The 16,018-nt window shown below is 32.9% G+C and overlaps 1 protein-coding gene across 7 annotated transcripts in view; it reads right to left on the reverse strand.

The window, feature by feature from the left end:
- The window catches only part of LOC410371 (calcium-transporting ATPase sarcoplasmic/endoplasmic reticulum type), a 41,888-nt gene extending 26,801 nt beyond the window's left edge, over positions 1–15,087 (reverse strand). The window contains exons 1-3 of one of the 7 annotated variants that reach the window (XM_006565220.3): positions 13,138–13,390; positions 11,197–11,253; positions 10,474–10,665 (exon numbers count right to left, since the gene is read on the reverse strand). In XM_006565220.3, coding sequence (XP_006565283.1) covers positions 10,474–10,591 — 118 coding nt within the window. In that variant the 5' untranslated portion in view covers positions 10,592–10,665; positions 11,197–11,253; positions 13,138–13,390. Of the gene's footprint in view, positions 1–10,473; positions 10,666–11,196; positions 11,830–13,137; positions 13,391–14,641 lie in introns of those variants that run through there. The other 6 variants (XM_006565219.3, XM_016915492.2, XM_016915493.2 and 3 more) reach the window with 6 other exon arrangements.
- Positions 15,088–16,018: the final 931 nt, after the last annotated feature.

The raw sequence follows: 16,018 nt of genomic DNA on the forward strand, positions 1-16,018 counted from the left end.
ATATATTGTCAATAGGACATTTATTCTATCGTGAAACGATATTTTATTTTATCTAAGAAATTTTATTATATATTTTTTTCTTTTACTCTGTTTAATCTTTACTTCTTCTCTTTTTTTTTTTTATACGTCTCAGTTTGGAAATGCAAAAAAATTGCATCGAATCTAGTACTATTTTTTGTCGTCGATGATGAAAAAAACCGTATTCACCATATATCTATTTTGGGGGAGAAATTTGATCGTACATTTTTCCATTGATCCTTGTTTTCCCTTTTATTAGATTTCAAAAATGAAAATTGAAAGGAATTTTATATTCTAAAAATATATTTCGTTCCCGCAATTTATTTATAATCAAATATAAACGCGGAATATAATTACATTATTTACATGCTTAAAGACAATTTCTATAATTTTTCTTTTTCAAAAATATTCGTTTCGAGTGTAAAAACGTTACACACACGCGTTCCTCGTCATTCTTTTTCAAGACGTGAAAACTTTTAAACGGATCAGAAGCGTATATACAAAGGATTTAAATCGAGTTCACGAAGCATAATTATTTACTATTTACACGCCTCTTTTCGAATCCATGAAGTTTCAAACGGGCCAGAAGCGTATATTTAAATCGTGTTTAACAAGAAGAATGTAGAATATTTTATGATTTATTTTGCACCCGAAAAGATATTTCCGCGAGTTTTATCGCCGTGTACCAATCTGTTCCCAATGTTAACATCGTAGACATAGCTTTTTGTACGAGATTCAACCAGTTGTTTTACGTCTTCCCAACTATTATCCTTCTAATTTGTAGACAGTTTATTGTAAAATGTTTTAGCATGAACCGTATTTCGTGACCGTGTAACCCTGGCATTTAGCCTATGCGCAACGGCTAAACAATATCATCGTTTACTCGGAAACCATACGGAAACGGAGATTTTATCTCGATTTATATTTAAAAATCTACCTTTCCACACAGAACGAATCTTTTTACTTTGAATAATTCTCTTTTTCTATTACTATATTTTCCTTTCCTTTAATATCTTTTCCTTATAAAAATCGCTACTAATTATCTCTTTCCTTTCCTAAATCATTCGTTCGAATCATTCAAAATTTAATTTTGCCATCATCGATATTGGCTCCGAGTTGAATTGATGAAGGAGAAGAAAGAGATAAAAATGGATTAAAAAAAGAAAAAGAAAAGGGAAAATAAATGAACATTTGAAAATCGTAACGTAGGAATAAAAGACACGGCGACGATATTGCGTTTACAGCGACTGATCTAGGCACGAGGCAATTTACATATGGCACGGTAATAGCGATGAATATTCGCGATAACGCTTACGTAGCTAACATTCACAGTGTGTTTCTCACCTGTTATCCATCTCGAACTTTCCCCCCCTGTTATCAATGTGAGTTTAATTATTCAAAGTGATTTTAATTATTCGTTTATCCACGAATATTAAAAGAGGAGGAAATATCTGGCAATTTTTCTAAAAGAAATTCTAGAAAATGATCCAACTACATTAAAACTATATTTAAATTATTTTTGAAATTTCAGAAATTATCATTAGATTCATAGGAATCTAATTCTTGTTCCTGGGGAAATGAATCGAAAATTAAAAAAAAATTTTTCTTCCTTTATTATTCCTCGGGACGATCTTTCGTGAAAATCTGAACAATTTCCCCTCGCCACAATCGGCCTTAATTTCAATATTTAATTTATTTCCAATATTCTACAAACTGGCAATCCCAAGAATCGACTTCGAATTTAAATTGGATTAATTCTCGTTAAAAAAAAAATCGATATTCCATCCATCGTTCGACCCCATCTATCCAATTTTACATTCGAAATTGCAAATTAAAAGGAGATAAAAATATAAAAGGAAACAAGAAGTAACAATTCCTCGGGCAAAAGAAATTCTTGGTTCAAACTCGGCTGGTAATTTACAATCGTACACACGATTCGTGATTAAAAAAAAAAAAAAAAAAAAAAAAAAGAAAAATGTCAGACAGATTAGAATCTTCGCAATCTCGTGAAAAAAAAAAAATCCAAGTATACACAACGTTCCACTCTATAAATATGCACTTCGAAGCGTAATAAACTCGAAAGAGATGAAATTACACGCGGGTCTCGTGACTCTATAGATCGCTGATCGAGACAATTTCGTAATTGAAGTATCAAAGTGCTTAATATGGTAATTATCGAGTATATAATTCGTGGCTGAAATTTTACGCGAAAATCGAGATTGATCGTTCCTTAAATTTCCATTTACAAGATCGATTAATAATTCTATATCACGCATCACTTTTTCCAAAATTTGCAAATTTGAATATTTTTAATTCACTCTAGTACGAGTTTATATAATCTGAGTTTAAAAAAATTTGCAGCATTAAAATAAAAAGGTTGGATTAATTTTTGTACAATTCTCTTTCCCCCGAAACAATCCTGTGTTAACAAGTACAAGTCTCGAATACTTAATTTCTCTGTTTACGAAAAGGCAAGTATTCTTTCAGTTTAAGCAAAGTGTATCTTTTATCTTTCCCTCGGATTTATAGTTGTTTATATTTGCCGCTTTTTATAATTTTTCCACCAGTTCTTTACGATTTTTTATTTTTATTCTTTTTTTACAACCTTTGCAACCTTTTCACGACCTTCCTTCCTTCCCTCTTTCTCTTTGAATGCAATGGTTATAATTTTTCGCACTGTCCGAGAAATCAACATAATCCATCGATCCATCAATTTCGATTAACAGCGATTTAAAGTCAATGGACTAGGCACAGGCAATGACTAGGAGATTTCTCTAGAAATGGTGGGAGAAAATTCAACGCAGATGAATCACTATCGTAACACAGAATTTTACATACTTCCACGTAGAGATCGTCTTTATTTAAAAGAAACCTGTTATTGTTTCAAATAGAACGTCTGACGGTGATGACGTCAATAAACTCTAGAATAAAACACCGACAGATTTTAGAGTTTCAGCTTCTCTTCAGATTCTTTTTAAACGATCACACGCATCCTTCTATTATTCCATGCAATAATAAAAGAAATTATTGAAATAATTTTTTCTTCCCCATCTCTTCGATTAAATAAAATATTTCGACATTATCCACTCCATTTAACCGATGAAATTCTAACGTTTTTTTTTCCAGTTATTAAAATATTGCGAAATAAAAGAATTTTTTATAATTATAATTATCTCGGAATATTTTTCTGAAAATTTCGAGGAAATAATTAAATTATAAAACGTGAAATTAAAAATGATTTAAAATCGACACGTAATTATGTTCTATTGTCTACGCGAGAGACAAGAAACTCGTTCCAACTATCCCCGAAAGAAACTCTGTGCTCTCTTCTCTCCAAATAGTTTTCCTTGATTATTTTCACGAGAGAGGAAAAAAAAAAAAAAAAAAAAACAAAGTTCCGTAATTGCTTCTTCCTGTTCGCGAATTCGAATAAAGCTCTCGTTTCACATGGAACCCGATAGACCTTGAACTTATTTTTCACTTCAAACGAAGTAACATAGTGCATAACAGTTAGTTTCATATATAATCGTGGAAATCGTTTATATCGCGGCGTGCGGCGATTCCCGATAGTTTTCGTGAAAATATACAGGGGATCGAATAAATTTACAGATATTCACTTGGGAGAAAAAGAAAATGGAATGGGAGAAAAAGAAAAAAAAAGTTACGATGTCTGGCCCAAGAAAAAATATATCTCCAAGAATTGATAACCGCGATGCTTCAGTTTCTCTGACACAATCCATGTTCCGGAGGAAGGTAAATGTTTTGGTATGAATTTAATCCTCTTTGAATTATGATGCTCTCGCGCTTCAGTTTCTAACGAGAAATTTTACAATTACAATTTTGGAGAATTAACAAATTTTACTTATTATACTCTTCTTACGAAAATTATCGACAATAAGTATATTTTTTTTATCTTTTTATATTTTTACATACACGGCCTACTGCAATTTTCAAAATTGTAAATCAAAGAATTTAAGAGAATCAGCTTCACATTCTTAGAATTATCTAAATATCCTTTACGTAATATTGCAAACATATGATAATTGTATATATTTTACTTTATATCGTTAACAATACGGTAATTATCCGATTATGGATAGTCCTCGGCTGAACTTCGTACAAAATCGTATAAAATTGATTTTGTATTGAATTGAACACGGCTCGAAATACTTTAATAACCGATGAATGAAAATTGGACGAAAAACGGGGTTGCATCCCGTAAACGAAACGATACGTTCGGCGAGAGGATTTTTCTTCACATTCGTGTTTAATTGATATTTATGCGGCGGCGCGTTGTAGCACAGTCGTAGATTTAAAGACCATTCCGTCCTATTTAAAGCGTAATTTCGTTATCTGGCGAATGTGTAATACGCGCGCGAGAATGCACGATAAAAGGAAGCGATGCGATTACGTTTATCTCGTCGCGTGAATATTAAAAGTTTTCGATTCCTCGGACGGAAATATTGCGTTAGGTAACTTTTGCTCCAAAAACTGATGATATTATGATCGAATTTATTATTCCATTCCGTTTATTATATTCCTTCGATCGTTTAATGGAAAATATCTTCAAGACGAATGAAACTCAATTTAAATTGAATTTTGATCGAAAGATTGTCGATCTTCTTTCGAATCTTTTTCTTCCAAATTTCAATATCTTTCGAATATAAAAAATTCAGTGACCCAAAAATAAAAATACCCTCGAAGAAATGAAATTTTAAATTTTCTCGTACTCACATTTTATTAAACCTCAAGTTTTCAATTTATAGATCTGTTGCTGAAAATTTCTTCAATTTTCGCGAGAAAAGAATTCGTAAATATGGGACTTGACGATAAAAAATTTCCTTTTTTTCCAATTTCAAATTTCCTACGATTCCTTCCTATATATATATAAAACAGACTCGGCTTTTTTTTCATCGATCCGTCCATCCATCTTGAAGCCTTATTTACCTCAGTTATTACAGTTATTCCGCTATCCTCCCTCGAATTTATCCTTCCGCGAAAAGAGAATTAAGACTTATTTGCATCGTATCTCGGGCGAGTTTACTGTCGCCACGTTGGCGCGTTTTCAACCAAGAATTAAAAATCGCTCGAAACCGAAGCGAAATGTGGCGCGTTTAAGAGAATCTACGTGTCGACGTCCGCGTACGAATATTTCTGGAACGGGATAAACGAACCGCGAAACGAACGCGGGTATATATACATCGGTGTTCATTAGTCAAGACCGCAACGAGTGAACGTGATAAATCCATTTTTGATGATTCTCTGATTTATACTTATACGAAAAAGAATTTAAGTACCACCATGTATTTTTAACGATTCCTTTTTTTAAATTAATTCCTCGTGAACGAAGAGAAATTTTAATTCGATTGTTGTTGACTCCAAATGGTCATATTCTTCTCACAAATAATCAAAGTTTTAATTACTGAGAGTCGAAAAAAATTTTCTTTGGATCCATTTTACATCTGCTTAAATTTTTCTTTTATAATTCTCAGTAATTAAGATACCAAAAGAAAAATTTCACTTTTATCTAAACAGATTCAATGAAAGGAAAAATTGAAAATTAAATTCATGATTGAAAACTTAATTTATACGATTTATGCATAATCATTTTCCATAAAATAAAATTATAACACATGTTTTTCTTTATCTCGCGTGCATGTCAATGATCAATGCATCTCGTTTCCACGAATCATGATGGAAAGAAAAAAAAAAAAAGCTACAAAACCGCTTATCGGTCGCGCAAAGTTGAAATGGTGTGAAACAGCAGATCGAACGACAATAGCCGATAATAATGTTCGAACGTAATCATGGTGTATTAACCCCGATTACGATATCATTTATCGCGACATCCGCGATAAATAATGTGGGTCACACGCGTAAGCAAATTCGAAGGCTCGAAAAAAATCCTTAAAATAAAGAGAAAAGTAAAAATAAACGTATTCATTTACAGATATAGGCAATTTATTTCATTTCGAAGTTTAATTCCAAAAGAAATCGGTTTAAAGTTGCATTACAGATGAACGATATAACACGTGCGAGCCACGAACAATAAATCAGAAATTGACGATTGAAATTTAGAAGAAGCTTGACACGATCGATACTATTCATTTCATGGATTTAGAAAAGACTGGATCGAAATACATAAAATAATATAATTAGCCGTCCGGGTTTCATAATTGGTATAAATAACCAAACGTATCCCCACGAGAGGAATGAGATCAGCCACGAAAGAGTTTCGGCTAATCGAATCGAATTAATCCCGGAATTCGAATACCGAGCCCAAACCGCGGAGATCCAATTTTAGAGTTTCAACGTTTCCAGACGCGGTTCTTCGCGAACTGGTATGAAGGATCGGTTGTGTAAGCAACGTAGCGAAACTATGTGTAGCTTGTCTGTTCGATAAATGTGCCGGTACGTAACGCTCTTCTTGGAGCGAAGTCGATAGTCGGTCAAAATACCGTCGTTCACGATTATTCACAGAGTCCAGTGGAACACGACAATCGACGCCTAATCGGCGTGAGAAATGGACCTGAGCCTAAATGGACGTGCGTCGACAGTTACACTTCAGTTTCACGACCTACGAAACACGATACTTTGCTTCGTAATCGAGCCCGGTTTCGTGAAAAATCATGGATTTTCCCTGTGAATAAGAATCTATATTCTCGAACTCGTGTGCGAGCAATCGTAAATCGTGACGCGAAGTTTCACTTTGAAGTTCACTTTGACTCTATAATCTGGTTAAATCTCCGTTAGAGATGATGCGAGATACAGATTTAATCTTTTTTTTTTTATAGTAAATTGAAAATTGAAATAGTTACCTGATTCGTAATCTTTGGTAGATTTATTTATTATATTTAGAAGCCTGAAATTTCGATCTGGTGTTCTTAACCTATAATTTCCTGTCACATGCGTTGCAAAGTGAAAATATATCAACTTTTTTTTTTATTACAAATTAGAAATTGAAGTGCTGACCTTGTAATGGTTCGATAGGTATATTTAGAGATTTGTTAATACATTTGTATAAACGTTAATTTTTTATTTAAAAAAATTGACGAAACTACGTAATATATACTGGGCCCTAGTTAATTCAGATGTTGACCGCGAGAGTGCACGCATGTAGCAAGGAAAAGCGCGAGTTTTAAAATAAAACGGAAACGATTATCGTAAAAATGATTTTTTGCGATAATTCAAATTTTATATCAAACGTATTCGTTTTTTAAGGAACTTTATCTTTGCGAGATATTTTATCTTAAATGAGATATGGAAATAGTAAAATAATTTAAAATATTCCATCTATAATAATATATCTATAGTATAATAATGTATCTGATGTTTATATACACGAGAATTTCGAGTTGGTGAAATCATAATAATGCAAATTAAGGAATATATAAATATTTGGTGGAAATACATATTTGTATGTGAAATTTAAATCGAGAAGTACGCAAAATGGATCGATTTAAATATATATACAAATAATAAACCGCAATAAAAGTGTATAATAAAACTTTCTTAAAGATTATCTACATTCTTAGAAAAGTATTCGATGCTTGCTCGAGAATCAAATATTTAAAAATTTATTTTAATTTTTCAACAAATTATAAGGAAAATTTCATCGTGAATAATATAACGATTCGAAATAATTCTTCGAATTATGACTTCGAAATAAACAGATCCCTCGATATTTTATACACAATTTGTATAATCTCGAGTTTACATCTGGAATCGGATGGAAAACCGCAGAATCAATGCAATGCCTAAGTCGTGGTAACCAAGAAAAAAAAACACGTTGCTAATAATCAGCATCCATGGTTGTAAATCGACAGATAACGCGATAATCGCCAACTTTTCCGACCGACGTCGTATACGATTGAGCAAACACTTCGTAATTTGTTCCGAGAGTTTGCACTCGTTCGACGCGACAAAGGCAAACTTCCGTCGAATATGAAAAACATAACAGTTAATAGAAGGAAAAAAAAGAAAAAAAAAAAAAAATATTTTCTCGCCACTCTAGGAGGAATTGACAATGCTATTGAACTCGGTACTCATTATTTTTTTTTTTCACTTTCATTCACGATTGCTCTTACGAACAATCTAAGATGCTTTTAGAAGAATTAGAAGAATTAGAAAATAATTTTTTTTTTTTTATTTTTTACACACGAATAGAAAATTTCTATTCAATGATATTTAAATCTATCTTTGTTATTTTATATATTTGCTATAATTATATTATCAGAAAATATTTTTTAAAGTCAGAAATAAAAATTTTCTTCCAAATTTCCTATCTCAGCTATTTCATCAGGTTTTGATGATTGCCCACAATTTTAGCCAATTGTATCCAAATAAAATACACCTAAACAAAATAATTGTCTATACCTCGAGATTCCCACGAACATGCGAGATCGTTTTTAGATCGCATAAATCACCCCGATTATTTATCAGCGTTCCTCGAGAGAAGAATATCTGGCACTCGATGTTTAGCCAACTAAACGAGCGTTCCTACGGAAATAAACGATGAATACCACATGCGATTATATTGACATGTATATATCGATTACGAAAAAAAGAAAAGAATTGTTTTCTCTTAAACGTAACGGTTCTTCTTCTTTCCGTGTCTCTCGAACGCGATCGAGCTTTACATATATATTTGTTCCGATGAACCGATTCATCATACATTGACTAGTTTTATAGAATTGTTCGTAACGAAGAATAAACGTATACTCTAATTATATATATATAAATACACATGTGAACATTTCTGTAACCTATTAAACAAATGAATAATCTAATCAGAAAGTAAAAGTAAAGTAAAGATGGAATTAAATAAATAACAAAACCTGAGATGATGATTGAATTCTTGCAGAGAGAAATAATTATTCGGTAATAACTCAACATATTGATCATATTTATCATAAATAATTCATATTCTTTTTTTAATTATTTAAAGATTAAATAATAGTAATCATAACAAATAAAAAAACCATAACACAATTCGTAAGAGATTATCTAAGATAATTTCTATTCTTTCTTTTTTCTTTTAATAATATTCATAATATTTATATGAATAAATTGCGGAATAAATTCAAATATGAATAATCATGTCTACCGATGAAAAATAAAATGAAAATTCTACATATCCGTCTAATTCCTTTTATGTTTATTTAAATGAACGATAAATAAAATAATACGAAAGTAGGTCATGCGTATGTGGAAATGTCAATAGGTTTCTTCCGATAAATATTGTAATTTCAATCGACCATATTCAATGAGAGAACCATATTAAATTACGCGTGAAACGTTATTTAAACACATCTCGGATCGATTTTACGTCAACCTGCAGGTATCCCATACCACTTCAGAAAAAGTGCAACACGCACATATCTTCCGACTGGTCGTCCATGAATACTGTGGTACTAATGATTCAAGGACACACTATTGACAATCCACGATCTATTATTATTTTTCAAATAAAACGTAAAGCAGCAACCTTGTTTCGTTCCTCTCGTTTCCCTGCTTTTCAGATATTAATCGAAAAAGAAAAGATAAGAATCTTTTTAATTCGATAGGAGTGTGAAATTAGAATTTTATACAAGATATTACGACACGATAATCAAACACTCTATTCTGACATTATCATTTATCGATATCATCAATCCTCTTTCTATTTGTGTTTACTTATTATCAATCATATAATCGTAATTTCACGAACACAAAATTATTTGAATTTAAACTAACTTTTACATTGAATTCTGTTCTAGATATTTTTTAGAATATAATTAATCTTTCTACAAACATATATATATATATGATATTTATAATAATACTATTATTACATATAATAACTGAATAAAATAATATTCTAAAATATTTAATTTTGTTTAGAATAATGACTACATTATTTAAAAAAAAGATAAAATCGTAAAATAACTTTCGAAAGCTAAAAGATTTTAGGGATGCAGGTCATTGAAGAAACTTCGAACACGTGTGCGAAAGCACTGGCAGTGAAGTATACATGGTGGGGATAAATATCGCGCATCGTGCATGGGTTAATGCTAGCAACTAGTTTGATAGAATCATTTTTACTGTTCGACTTTGTCAAATAAATAGTTTCCTGATATATTGAACTATATGATATCTCTAAATAGCTAGCTCTTTCCGTTTTTTAACTTTATATAAATAAATGAAAGTGTGAATTCTAATTTTCTCTTTTGGTTTATAAACTGATTACAATAAGTGTATTATATTGCAATTTTTATGATATTGTATACATTATATATATAATAGATTATATATGTATACAAATATATAAATATAATATTATCTTAGAATATGAAGATTAATTGTAATTTGAATAATAATATATTTGCAGTAATAAGAACAACGGTCATTGCATGTATGAGCCATCGATATTAAAGTGTGATAAATATAATATACAGCATGAAAAAGGTTACTTACCATTGAGACCATATTTCTCCTGATTCCTCTTAACTTGATCAATAGATAATCCTTTATCAGGATCGACGCTAAAGTACTCTAATACTTCTTCCACTGTTTTGCAATGGCCGTCCTCCATGGTTACCTCTATATTAATACGTCACTAATCTTATCTGTTCAATGACTGTCCACGTTCATTCACACTATAGTTTTCTGTAATTCAAACATACAATAAATTACAGATTAATTTTTCATTATTTATAAATATTAATGTATTTCATTTAAATATTATAACATATGCATAAATAAATTCATATTTATATGAATATCAAATATATAATAATGATAATAATATAAATTAATTAATGTTAAGAAATAAAAATTGATTGAATTAGTAGTAGTAAATAATAAAATAACAGAGAGAAATATTTCGGCGTATATAATCATCATTATATCAAAAATTAGAATATCATTAAGAGAAGATGAAGAGAATTTTTTAATAAATTCCACAATTTCGTTTAAAAATTTCATAAAAATTTACAATTTGGAGAAATGTATCAAAGAATATCTTAAACAAATATGAGAAAAAAAATCACCGCGTGTTCACGATTACCATCCAAAACCGTTTCAGGTTAAACTCTCAGTCGAATACAAAAACTTTTCAAGATAAATACATATATCGTGATTTTTCCTAATCGTTCGACACTAAATATATGACAAGTTCAATAACACAAGAAAACTCACCAAGGACCAATAACGAAGTATTCGTTGGCGACGTGTCACAGAGAAATTACGTTACGGCTGTCGAATATTTAGGTTAGCTACAGGTCCCTAAGATACACTCGAGCACACAAAGAAAGAGAAAGACGAAGAGAGGAAAAAAAACGAAACGAACTGCCACGAATAAACTTGCCGGACACTGAAAGGAATAATTCTATGACGTATCACGATACGCGAGCACAGAAATTTGAGACACACGTCATTTTCTTAACGAAATATTTTTCCTAAATGCTAAGCAAACCTCCTCTTCCGTAAGACTGACACAGCGAACGGCAAATCATTGCACACGTGCGCCACCTCGCGGAGTGCGCCATTAACAAGTTGCAGCGTAGTTGTCCGCGCGCGTCTATAATTTTGCGTCAACGTAAATATAAAGTAAATCGATGATATCTTAATGTATTACGATTGTTCGAGGCTCGATATATTTTTACTTTTAAAATTATGGAATTTCTGTTGTAACAATTTGTCCGTTCACATTCGTGTTTCGCGAAAACACGTCACAATACGGCGCAGCGTCCAGTAGGAAAATGCGTGCGAGTCGAATGAACCGAGCATGTGGAGCAATACCATTGGCTGGACAGTGTTCGTGAAGTATGACGCATTCGGCTATTTTCGGTCTTCTGCTAGTCTATTTCCTTGGCGCGTATTTTAAGACATTCAAAGGACATCACTATATTGTCGTTATATAACTATTAGTTTTATAATTTCATTTTGGCTACTTTGATCGACTTTTCATGCCGATTGAACAATTCAATCACAAATAGTGGATAATCAAATCGATTGATGATCATTTAACTGGTTTCGTTATGTAACAAAACAACCAAATGTTTCAAATTGTAATGAAAATTTTAAAGCTCGTTACGTAACGAAGAAGAATTCGAATATAGAATTTTTTTTAATCTTATATTTAAATTTTTCTTGTATGTATTATACAAATAAACATCAATATCTTTCGTTATTTACTCTTTTTTTCTTTTTTAATAAATGAAATAAATGTAAATAAATGTAATATGATATATTAATATCAAAGCGTTTAATATGTAGCAACCACGCGTGTATCTAAAATTGAATTTTATAACTTTTCACTGTTGCAATAACCGTAATTCATCGCTCCATAGCAATGTTAGTCGTTAAACTGAATTGAGCGCATCGAATCATTCTAAACATCATAAACCATAACATGCATAACGCAAGAAATTATAACAGGTATCATTTATTATTTCTAAATAAATACTAAAAAAATGAAAAGAACATCTTTATTAACCAATTTTTAACAATTTTAATCAAAAATTTTTTTCAATCAACGATTTTATTCCAAGTTCCTGACATATTTATATACCTGTACATTTCACGAAGGGAACCAAGAAAATAGAAAGAAACGTGAAATAAAAGTATATAAAAAAAGAAAAAAATTATCAAGAAACGAATCCATATATTCATTTATAAAGTATAATTTTAAAAAACGACTCATTAATACCAAATTATCCTATACGCGAAACCGATATCGATATAGCAAGTTTCCCAAAGTAATTGGGATCGTCACATGTTCAAGGTCAACGACTTAAAACCCGAATGGAGTGCAAAGGTCGCAGCCAACGTAGCAAATGTAGAAGCCAAGGTTCGCGCTAAACTTAAGCGTGAATGGAAGAGTAGCGGGGGAGTCGATCCGGGTTACGGTCGTCGGGAATCGGCGACTCTGTGTCTCCGAAACCCGATTTATAAATATATATATATACACTCATTCGAGCAGAATATCCGGTAATCTTAATTGGAAAAAAAAAAAAAAAAAAAAAGAAGGAAAGAAAAAAATTCGAAAGCTCAACTTCGTCTCTCTTTCTGTTAAAAAAAAAAAATGAAAAAAATATCCAAATACACAGAAATATTCGAAAAATCCTGCCAACTAACCCCCTTTCGACGTTAACACGCGCGACTGTCCCGTGGCAACGAGGAATCTGAACGAATATCGATCATAATTGAAAGTCGCGGATGAAAACTTCGAAGAAAATCGCGCGCCGGAAAGAATGAACAGACAAGGCGGACAGACGGAACGATTAAGGCTGGTCAATTGGTCGCATGGAACTGGCGAAACACACTTGGGAACTACAGAACTAGCGGGCGACCAGCTCGCTCGAACGCCCGGGACGCGACTAGCCGGCCAAATCGCGCGTGCCCCAGCGGACCATTTTAGCACGTCTCTGACGACGACTTCCTAATTATTTTGGCAGAGATGGCCACCAGCCACACTCTTTGCCAATGTTCATCACTATCTCTCGAGCTACTCCTATCTTTATTCCACTAATTAGAAGACAGTTAATTTTGTTCGATAATCGTGGTTTCCGGGGAAGAGAATATTTTCCGACTTTTTCGAAAATCGTGTAATTTTGATAAATTTGGGAGATATTTAACGATAAAAAAGTGAAGTTTCTTAATTAGTTTCGTTTGCTTACGCTGCGGTCGAAAGAAACTCGCACAAGGATGGAGGATGAAACATTTAGAATAAAAATTAATCTAAATGTTGATGGTCGTTAGGTAATAGATTGACGATGATATAATATTCGGGATGGTTGGCGGCGTGGCGGAACAGTTTCTATTTGAAGATGAGATGCAATGGTGGATGTGCTATAAAGATAGGAAATGCGGTACGTTTGTTGGCAAACAAGTAGAGGTCGTGTTTGTATGTAACGCGAGGTTCACATCGACACGTCCCCCAATGAGGCAATATACATTGTGTTAGTTTGGCTGGGTACTTAGACTAGTGAATACACTTTGAAGTAACCAATATTCGCTGGACGTTGTTCCAATATATACATCACTAAATACTTTTGACAACGTGAAATTGATCATAGATCGTGACGTTACGATCTTTCATAATTTTCGTAATATCTTCACGTGCACAGAAAAATGTTACTAAATTTATCCTTCTTATAACGATATAGTAATCCACGATTACTAACTTAAATTAAATTTCCTATATACGAATCTCTAAATCTTCGAACGTAATGTACATCTAATCGTACACAATTTCCGTAATTACTTCAAGTTCCTTAAATTTCAATTCTCTCCAATTTTTTTATTACTTATCGATCACTGTACACCGAACAAAAAGTTGTTGAGATTCGATCAACACACCAGGCTATCTCTTTCAAGAAACCAGACCTTAGATCTCTCCATCAGATCTGTCCATCGAAAAGATTCACAATAGAACGTTTCACGGTTTTCGATTTCGGCTAGTCCTTTTTAGCTTTCTTAGGTCACACAACACTTTCATTTTCTACAGCTCCCATTAATCTCGTTTCACACTGTATGTATACATATGTAGTTATCGTCGGTCACAGAAAACACTATATCGGTATCAGAAACATCCTGTGTTCACCTGATGATGTTGCTCGCGCGGCAAGCAGAGACTTACCAATGCTTCTTTTCGACTATCCTTCTTCCTCTTCTTTCTTTCTACCGAATTCTTCCAATTCTTCTTCTTCTTCTTCTTCTCGTAGTATAAAACCGGACCAACCAGCGCGGACTGGGTCCTGCTTGCACTTTCTACGATCGGCCACGCGCGAATATGTGGCGGATCGAACAGTGGAAAAGGAAAAAAAAAAAAAAAAGAAACGGAAAACAATAAGTGTGTCACACTTGGTCAAACTTTAACGAGGCTTCTCTTCCTCTCTCTTTCTCTCTTTCTCTCTTGTTCTTCTCGTTAATACGACGATCCCGTGTTACCGCTACTCCTCCCTGAACATCGTAAAGTGAGAACGCGCGGTATCCACTCCTTCTCCGGTTTCCTCTTTACATGAAGGGTGTCGAGGACGAAAACAAACAAACATTCAAAGGGCAACGCCTGCGCTGCTCAACGAAACGAAGCGACGAACCTCGCCGAAATTCCTTTAAATAGTCCGTAGGCGTCGCTACCTGGCGGCGAGACATCGAACGAGGGAAAACTCTGGCCGGAAGCCAGTGGTCCCGGCGATTGCTGCACAGCCTTCTCCCGGTCGTCCCTTGTCGCTTGTAATTTTTTTTTCCATTTAACCTTCGAATTTTGCCCACCAGACGCCTTCATTTCGGTATAATTGATCCGCTGTTACGAACAGTCGATTTTTAGGGAAATCACGGAGAATCGTGAGTTCTTCGAGTGGATGGAACCGGGACCAGGACACCATCGCCGCCATTTTGGATATGCATCGAATCTTCTTTCGAGCATTTACTTCGTATAGGTTTTGCACTTGGTGTAATTATATGGATTATATTGTATTATATTGTATGTTGAGAAATGTTAAGATCACCTGAATGAACGTATTTTGAAATGATGAATTAAATTATTTTGTAAAAATAAGAAGAAATGGTTCCTATGAGATACTGACTTCTTGTTATGAGATACTGATGATATTTATAGTTTTTTTTCTTTTAAGATGTATTCGGGTTCGAGGTATTTCTTTTTTTAAATATAATGTAAGAAGGAATTCAATGACCCCAAATAGAGCTCCCCAAAGGAGCTCAAGATGATTATAGGCAGCAGGTTCTTAAGAGTAAGACGTTCCGTTTAAAAATTAATATTGAAGAATTCTGTGAAATAAAATCGAAGAATTAACCTTGAATGATATTTCCAACTATACTTTACGCAATTGCATCTTCTCGTTTGAACAAAGAATCGTAAATTAATTAAAAATGAATCCAAAACAATCTGTACTTAATTGACATCATTAACGGCATATACCCCCACACACGTGCAAGATCGTTTGTTGAACAAACGATTACCCAGTTTTCCGACGCATACAACAATGCTCTTATT

The sequence above is a fragment of the Apis mellifera genome, linkage group LG12 (assembly GCF_003254395.2).
Source record: "Apis mellifera strain DH4 linkage group LG12, Amel_HAv3.1, whole genome shotgun sequence".
Lineage (NCBI taxonomy): Eukaryota > Metazoa > Arthropoda > Insecta > Hymenoptera > Apidae > Apis > Apis mellifera.